The 9335-nt window shown below is 36.2% G+C and overlaps 1 protein-coding gene across 1 annotated transcript; it reads left to right on the top strand.

Annotated features, from left to right (window-relative positions):
- The first annotated feature begins 1925 nt into the window (after nucleotides 1–1925).
- Nucleotides 1926–9215, top strand: sqlea (squalene epoxidase a). The gene is made up of 11 exons (XM_079893750.1): nucleotides 1926–2484; nucleotides 3288–3516; nucleotides 3709–3886; nucleotides 5146–5242; nucleotides 5753–5866; nucleotides 5953–6124; nucleotides 6284–6379; nucleotides 6929–7071; nucleotides 7474–7570; nucleotides 8212–8299; nucleotides 8437–9215. The coding sequence occupies exons 1-11, from the start codon at nucleotides 2218–2220 to the stop codon at nucleotides 8627–8629; spliced, it is 1674 nt and encodes a 557-aa protein (XP_079749876.1). The 5' UTR covers nucleotides 1926–2217; the 3' UTR covers nucleotides 8630–9215.
- The last annotated feature ends 120 nt before the right edge of the window (nucleotides 9216–9335 follow it).

Genomic DNA, 9335 nt, shown 5'->3' with positions numbered 1-9335 from the left:
GTTACAGCCGGAATTGCGTTATTGCAAATTAGAAACAAATCAATGTCTGCAAAACAATAAGTATTCAAAGTATGTGAGTTAGAGAACCACAGGCTTTAACTAACTAACTAACTAACAATAAATTAAATATTTAATTAAGCATTATTTATATAAATAAATAAATGCCAACAATATCATGTTTTCTTGGACTATACCTTGAATGCAATGTAATGTAATGCAATGTAAGTCACTTTAGATGAAAATGTTACATTTGATGCCATCACTGTACCATTGTACCGCCACAATACTTTTTGTTTTTTAAGGAATGATGGCACTTTTAATGAAGCCACATGGACTTAATAATTGACATAGCTATTTTTACGGTCGAAAGCAAAATAGATAGGCTACACAATGAAATGCATCCCTAAAACTGTTAATACACATGCATTATCTAATTAATTAAATGCAGAAGATGTGAAGAAGAATTTCTGATTTCGCATTGCCTTGTTAATGTGTGCAGATTCTTTTGAACAGCTGCTGGCTTCCAAACATCCTCAGAGAACATTCAGTGTGTCAGTGAATCGTCATGATTGTGAGAGGATCTTCTTGAAACACACTCGACTGTGAAGAGGCCAAACTTATTCAAACGCACAGACAACACAGCTGTCCAGCATCTCACATGATTGCAGTGATTAGACGGGGGTGGAACTGTCATTTGGAAGGATTTTCATATAAATACTGTTTATTTAAAGGGATAGTTCACCCTAAAATTATACATATAAACACTGATCAGTGAACATCAAAATGAGCTCAACCGAACATGCTTGACGTGCGAGAACAAACCTCATTGGTTCTTGCTGAAGCTCAAACGTGCTGCGTAACACGAGAATGAACCTCATTGGTTCTCACACATCAAGATGATGAAGATGAACTAAAGTCTGCGACATGAGGGTGAGTTAAATTTCAGAATCTTGGGGGTTGAGTAATTGAGTAATTCAATTTCAGGATGAAAACAGAATTTTCAATTAGGGTGAGCTAATCCTACACATTCCTGAACATTTCATGAAGAGTTATATTTTGCCTAAAGAAAATGAAGCCTAATTTAAGACTTTTTTACCGCGACATCATTAATTTCCCCATAATCCCGGGACATTATTTTCAAGAAAGTTTGTCCCCCAACTTGTGATTTATGCATCCAGTTTTTATGGTGATAAATGAGATAAATTCAGTTGTCTGGTCTCCCTTGTTTAGCTTAGCTCATATTGAGCAGATTACTTTAAACAAAGGTGTCTATGTTCTGCATACACTCTTTATATGTGCATATGTATGCTTGTACTGTCTGCATCAATTTAATACATTTATTTGAATTCATCAAGCAAAACAAAGTAACAATGTTTTGAGCCTGGGATTATGAAAGTATTCTTATTTACTTAATGTAATTTCTGCCTTTTAGTTTAATATAGTATATAGAGTATATATGTAGTCATATTATAGCCTATGTATATAAAAAAATATATATATATATATAAAAGAAATATATATATATATATATGCAGTCATATTATAGCTTATGTATAAACAAACAAAATAACATTTTACATAAAAATGGCAATGCACTTATTAAGAGGGCTCTCTCGATTATTTATTCTCCCCAATTTATAGACATACATATATTTTAGTCCTTTACTACAGTCATTTCTTTATACAACGTGCATATTTAGGACTACATTAAATGACGCTCTTTTCTCGTAACATCTGCCAAACACAACCTCTCTGTGACATCACATCATACTTCAGTCCATTCGCCAACCAGCAGCCTTGGATTGGCCAATGGCCAGATAGCGTGAGCTCTGCTCACCGAAGACTCGCAGCTGATTGGCTCATTATAAACAGAGGAGGCGGGACGCTGCGGTCTACAAACTGCAAGAGGATCCGCACCCTCATTATCATAAATTATTCAGCATCACCTAGAAGCATCGCACCAGCTCGAGTGCACCTGGATAATACACTTAAATGGTTATTTATGATTATTTATAAGAAGAGGCATTTGCTTAAATTAATGCCATAACTTATTCTGAAAAATAGATACTATTTTCCCCCACATTTTTTGCATGGAATAATTATTTAGAGTCTATTTTCTGATCACCTGTGCTGTTCTTTTAAGACTTCATTGACTTTTTTGAACGCCTTAAAGCGGTCTTATTATTTTTGTTTCTTATATTTGAAGTGCTTTTCGACATGTGGACCTTTCTTGGCATTGCAAGTTTTACTTATATCTATAAGAAATGCGACGCCCTGGTGAGTTACGCGCCCAGAGAGCTGATGGTGGCCGCGGTGCTGTGCGTGTCCGTGGGTCTGATATTCACGTGCCTCGGGTTCCGCGGACAGACACTCAAAGCGCCTCAATTTCTCCAGATGCCTTTCAAACTCCTGACTACATTCTCTCCGACCAGAAAACTCTTCTACAGGTCTAGTACCGACAGCTGTAGTCGAACTTCTAAGAAGGTGAGATATTGTGTTTTTGATCATAGCTACTGTGTGTCTGTGTTTTCATAGTTGAGTTTGAGCATTTAGTTTTCATTAAGTCAATTTCAAGCAATTAATATGAACACTGGAAATAATTTACCACTATTGAATCGAATTGTGCGATCATAATTTAAATAGAGTTCATTAATTCAGAGTTAGTTCACCCAAAAATTTAAATTCTATAATTTTCTCACTCTCAAGTTCTAATCCAAACACAAAAGAAGATATTATGAAGAATGTTGGGAACCAAACAGTTGATGGGCCCCATTGACTTCCATAGTATTTTTTTCTCTCCATACAAGTCAAGGGGGTCCAGCTACTGTTTGGTGTCCAACATTTCTTCAAAATCTTCTTTCGTCTTCAGAAGAAGAAAGAAACTCATACAGGTTTGGAACAACTTGAGGGAAAGTAAAGGATGAAAACATTTTTGGGCGAACTATCTCTTTATTCATATATTACATTATAAGGTACTTCAAAGGGTCCACAAATACATAAAATAAAATAAAAATATTTCATTTTAAAGACATTTCTAATACTTAAGTATTTTTATAATATAAATAATATAATAAAATAATATAAAATTAAACAATTAAATATAAATGAATTTTAGAACACCAGGAACACTACCATGAAAAAATACATACATTATTATATACAAAAATGATATATATATATATATATATACACACACATATATATTATATTTAAATAATACAAATAAATATTGATATTCTTATAATAAAGACAGCTGTTGCTTTCTATCTGACACTCTTCTTAACTAGAGAGATGTAAAGCGAAGGAGAGCGACTGACAGTCAGTGCGATCAGGCAGAGGATCCCGAGGTCATCATAGTGGGTGCTGGTGTTCTGGGATCAGCCATGGCTGCCGTCCTGGCCCGAGACGGCCGGAGGGTCACAGTGGTGGAGAGGGACATGAAAGAACCAGATCGGATAGTGGGAGAACTTCTGCAGCCGGGAGGATATCGGGCACTCAAAGAACTCAACCTGGAGGGTACAGATCCCCTGTTACAGTCTTTCTATTAAAAAGCATGCTGTTCAAATCCTCTTTTCATTGTTTTTTTAATATCTAATAAATAGAAATGATCGTGTTTTTATTGGATAGATCTGTAATGTACAAATTCACATTTGTAGTTTTGTATTTAATTTTCAAACTCACAGTTTGTTACTGTTTGTCTTCTCTCAGGTACTGTTGAGGGTCTGGACGCCCATGTGGTGAATGGATATGTAATCCATGACCTTGAGAGCAGGACGGAGGTGGAGATCCCGTATCCCCAGCAGGAGAACAGCATTCAGGGTGGACGGGCCTTCCACCATGGACGCTTTATCATGGGACTGCGTCGAGCTGCCCTCGCTGAGCCCAAGTAAATACCTGATGCCGTTTGTACTTTCCATTTATGAGTATAATGACACCATGCTTATCATTACTAGTCTTATTTCACAGAATTATTCTAATTGGAAAGCGGTTTACAGAGGTAAAACCACTGTAAGGGAAAACACACATTTGCATAATGTGATTTTTGACTGTAGACCTCAAATATGGTGAGATTATACAGTAACTGTCTGTCAGTCAAGGTTCTTTATAGAGCGCAACAGCTCCCACCCGTGGCATTGGTTATGGAAGTATTTTTCCATTCATTTATCCCATAGGGATTTCAAAAAATCTCTGTTAAAGCGTTATAAGCCATGAACCAAGCCAATCAGCTACGAGGTGAATCACAACATTGCAAACTTTGATTTGAAGCAAAAAAGTATTTGAAAATCAGACAAAAATACAAAGGTACAAGACTGTGTACTTAACGGCTTTAGTGAGGGAAAGAACTGCAATCCCATGAAGCATTGCGAACTGCATAATCAATGTAAAAAGTATAAAATGTGAAGTATAAAAATACTAATTTAAAAATGTTGATTTTATATATATATCCCTGAATATATATTAAGTTTATTGCAAAAATATGCATATATATTCAAATATTTAAATATTTAGGGACATGATTGCATAATTTGCAGTGCTTCGTGGGAGTAGGCGGAGCTAATGAGATCTGATTGGTGGAATTTTCTGTACAGCTTCATGGGTAATGCAGTTTTTCACTACAAATTAAGCTGTTAAACATTTTGAAATAATCAAAATAATGAAATAATGCGGGACAACGGCTTCAACAGAAGCAAATACTATAGATCAACAATGTCATAGCTTACAGTAGGGCTGTCTTTAAAGATATCATTGAAAATGAATTACCCTGTGGAGAAACTGAATGCAGTTTTTACTTCAGGAACCTGATAGTTATTGGCATCTATGGATCCATTAAGAACCTTTAACATCCATAGAACCTTTCCATTCCACAAAAGGTTCTTTATAGTGGAAAAAGGTTCTTTAGATTATTTAAATGTTCTTCACACTGAGAAAAAAAAAAGGTTCTTTTAAGAACTGTTCAGTGTTCACTGAAAGGTTCTTTGGGGCATCACTGCAAAAATCCCTTTTTGGAACCTTTATTTGTAAGAGTGTAGATGTTCTTTATGTGTTAGTGTTGAATTTTGTAAAGAGTCTTTGTAAGGGCTTTTGTTTCTCTTCACCCAAGGATTTAGAAACTGATGGGTTTAATATCATGTCATATTTGCATAGTGTGAAGTTCGTGGAGGGAACGGTGACGAGCCTGGAGGAAGAAGATGAGTGTGTGACAGGAATTCAGTACAGGGAGAAAGACTCTGGGATGATCAAGGTAATGGCACACTGATACTCGATGATAAATGGATCACAGATATTTAGAGATGCTCTGGCAATCATCCACACGAGGTCAAATACTTCTGTAAGCCACACTTTTATTCACATGGCCAGTGTTTGGGGGTAACACACTACAAGTAACACGAGTTATGTAATCAGATTACTTTTTCCCCCCAGAGAATGTGCATTTCCTTAAGCTTATTCTTTTCACTTTTGCCTTTACATTTTCCAAAATTATAACATTTTTGTAATTAAAAACAAACAAACAAGCAAGCCCAGCCCAGGTGAGAAAAAGTAAGGCAAAAGTATTGTAACTTTACTTTTCATAAAGAGTAACTAATTAATGCAGTTAGTTCCTTTTTTAGGGAGTAACACTATATTGTAACGCATTACTTTTAAAAGTAACTTTCCCCAACACTGCACATGGCATGTCAGTTTGATGAAATACACTCCTTAAAAGTGTTGTTTAAGCTTTTTCCTCACTGCAATTTTACTCTTTCCCTCTCAGGAGATCCATGCTCCTCTGACTGTAGTCGCTGACGGCTGTTTCTCCAAGTTCCGGAAGAATCTGGTTTCTGGGAAAGTTAAAGTATCGTCTCATTTTGTTGGATGCATAATGAAGGTAAACATAAGGCTGACGGTTGCACACTTCTGTTAAAAATTCCCAAGCAACACAATGATTGATTGTGCGGTTATGTTCTCTTCCAGGACTCACCGCAGTTCAAGCCCAATCATGCAGAGCTGGTTCTAGCTGATCCCAGTCCGGTGCTGATCTATCAGATCTCCTCCAATGAGACTCGGGTTCTGGTGGATGTCAGAGGAGAGATGCCCCGAGACCTTAAGCAGTACATGACGGAAAAAATCCACCCCCAACTACCAGGTATCGGACTTAGACTATTGCTAAAATGGGTCCTTTTATTCTCATGGATTTCTAAAAATACTTCTTATTTCAGTTGTATTTCTATATAGAGCACACCACCACAATTGAAACATTTAGACAACAAAATGCTAACTAAATTTGTATATTTTGCTTACACAGAGCATTTAAAGGAGCCGTTCATGGTGGCATTGCAGAATGATCGCTTGAGAACGATGCCAGCCAGCTTCCTGCCACCCTCACCAGTCAATAAACCAGGTAAGCCATAAGGAATGACTCTCTATATTGTATATCAACACGCACACACTTCGAAAGTTTGGAATAATTAAAATTTTTGAAAGAAGTCTATTATGCTCACCAAGGCTGCATTTATATGCTCAAAAATGCAGTAATATCGTGAAATGTTATTACAATTTAAAATAGCTGTTTTCACTTGAAAATATTGTCAAATGTAATGTATACCCGTGATGCAAAGTTGAATTTTCAGCAGCAATTACTCCAGTCTTCAGTGTCACACATGTCATACTGAAATGCTGATTTGCTGAAAACGGTTTCCACCAAAATATAAAAATGCAGCTTTGGTGAGCATTAAACTGGTAGTGTGTCATGAAAACCCTAAAATGTAGATGTTACATTAAACTGCGATAGACCCGTCAAATGGTGAAAAAAATAAAAAAACCTACACACACATGCATCACTCAGTTAAAATACTCTTTCATAACATAATTTTTGCATCCCTAAAAATGAAGACCAAGTGCATAGAGTGAAATTGTACTGTGAGTGATTTTCCCACCTGTCCTCCATCAGGAGTTCTGCTCTTAGGAGACGCATATAACATGCGTCATCCTCTGACCGGTGGCGGGATGAGTGTTGTGCTGAATGACGTCCGCATCTGGAGAGACCTGCTAAAGAACATCCCTGATCTCTATGACAATACAGCTGTGCTCCAGGTAACAGCTAACATCAGATCCCTTTCTGGAGCCAGTCATTGCTGATCCTCACTGCAAATCATATCAAGACAAGAACGTTTAACATCAACTTTGCTGCAAAACTTATCTCAGGTTTTTTTTTTCTTTTGTCAAATCAACTTAGATGATTAATGTGGTGCACATAACATATTTTGAGTGTCTGTTTATTTAAATCTCATTTATTGTTTTAACTCAAATTTTTAAGGCAACCAGGTAACTTTTTTAAGTTAAACCAACTATTTGTTTACAGTGTAGGCACAGCAATAAGTAAGTGTAATGCGGTAAGGCACCTCAACAGGTTTTAGAACAGATGGTATTGGATAAATGCTTAAATGCAGCAGAGATCATGGTGCAACAGAGAAATGAGGCTGTTTTTGTTGTCAGGCGAAGAAGAAATTCCACTGGGAGAGGAAATCATCTCACTCGTTTGTAGTGAACGTCTTGGCTCAAGCACTGTATGAGCTGTTTGCTGCGACCGACAGTAAGTGACGAAATGAAACGCATTCTTAAATATACATTTTGGATTCACATTTTCAAAAATCAAACTCTCCTTTTATATTAGAAGTAATGCGTTATCGCGTTACTCCCTACAAAAGTAACTTATTATGTAACTTGGTTACTTTTTGTGGAAAGTAATGTTACACGTTACTCGCACTCTTCCAAGCCTTTTCAGCCGTTTTTTTTTTTCATTGAAAAGCAACATGGCATACTGTAACATACCTCTTATTTTTCTTTTAAAAACACATGTAAAATATTATAAAATTCTAAACATTTAGAATATTTCCTGACCCCTAGAGCTATGTATGACATACAAAAGATCTCTCAACATTACAGCTTATATTGACTGATGTACAACTCTTTATATTGAAAGTGGAAAGAAATGTGTTTTGTGTACTTTTGGTCAATTCTGGCTCACATGTGACTACGTTATGGAGAGAGAATTTTAATTCAGCAGTTAAAAAAATGTTTAAGCAAAGTTTAAACTGAAAAGTAATGTGCATTACTTTTAAAAAAAGTAACTAAAATAATAATGTGTAAATATATAAATGTTACATCAAAAAAGTAATTGATTACGTAATCCAAGTTACTTGTAATGCATGTAAACCTTATGTTGATTTTCAGATTCACTGTATCAGTTGAGAAAAGCCTGTTTCCACTATTTCAAACTTGGCGGAGAATGTATCAACGGACCGATCGGCCTTCTGTCGGTGTAAGTATTTACAAACACTCTGCCACTGAAAAGCCATCTTGACCACTAAGCTGAAAACATCAGTGCGGTCCTCAAATCAGATCTCTTTCGCATATACATTGTTGTCACACCACTAATCTGTTTTTTTTTTTCCTTAGATTGTCACCGAGACCCTTGACTCTAATCGGTCACTTTTTCGCGGTGGCCCTGTACGCCATTTACTTCAGCTTCAGATCTGAATCCTGGCTCACAATTCCACGAGCGCTGGTCAAGAGTGGAGCCATCCTGTACAGAGCCTGTGCCGTGATGTTTCCTCTCATTTACTCAGAGTTACAGTACCTGGTTTACTAGGAAGGAACTTTCAAACTGAAAAAGAAACTGATTTTTAATTTCTCCTGCCATTGAACGCGACACATCTGCCACTGGTGGCTACATCCAAGTGCCTCATTTGCTTTGGGGAAAAAAAAGGGATTCCTGTCAGAAGACTGCAAAAGGAACAAGCCTCAGATGAGGACATTTTTTGCCTGTATTCACATGGTGTCTGATATTAATAGACTTATATTTTCATAATGATATGGTGAAATTTGCCTTGACCCCTGCAATTAAATGAGGAAAAAATCCTGTGCTTTATTTTAAAGTCAATATTGCTGAGTGCAAAATAAAGATTAAACCACTAGGTTACTTGACTTTTAAAACTGTGTAAATGTTTTAATTGTTTTCAAAATACTAAGGACAATCAATGGGACTGCATCTCATTTGTAGCTAAAGCACTTGTTTTCCTCGCGTCGGTGCTTTTTTGCAGTTTCAGATTTTTTTTAAAATTGTGTTTTGATTTTCACATGGGACTTTCATTATCATTTTTGCCTTTCTCTGTTGTTTAAAAAGTTTTCAGGTCAACATTTAGTGCCATCAATTTTTTTATTTTTTTTTGCATTGAATATGGCATTCTATTCAAAGTAAAATCATGTGTATATTTTCTGAAAGAGGACAAGAGCTTTAATGTGAAGATCGAATTAGTTTCTAATGTGAACTAATTCAACCATGAGTGTGTGGTTAT

This window comes from Squalius cephalus, assembly GCF_949319135.1.
Source record: "Squalius cephalus genome assembly, chromosome: 15".
Classification (NCBI taxonomy): Eukaryota; Metazoa; Chordata; class Actinopteri; order Cypriniformes; family Leuciscidae; genus Squalius; species Squalius cephalus.
This window is presented reverse-complemented; position numbering and strand designations above follow the sequence as displayed.

Coding starts and splice junctions, on each gene's coding strand:
- sqlea (XM_079893750.1), top strand. CDS start 2,218: ATGTGGACCTTTCTTGGCATTGCAAGTTTTACTTATATCTATAAGAAA. Junction 3,517..3,708: donor CAAAGAACTCAACCTGGAGG/GTACAGATCCCC, acceptor GTCTTCTCTCAG/GTACTGTTGAGGGTCTGGAC. Junction 7,072..7,473: donor ACAATACAGCTGTGCTCCAG/GTAACAGCTAAC, acceptor TTTTGTTGTCAG/GCGAAGAAGAAATTCCACTG.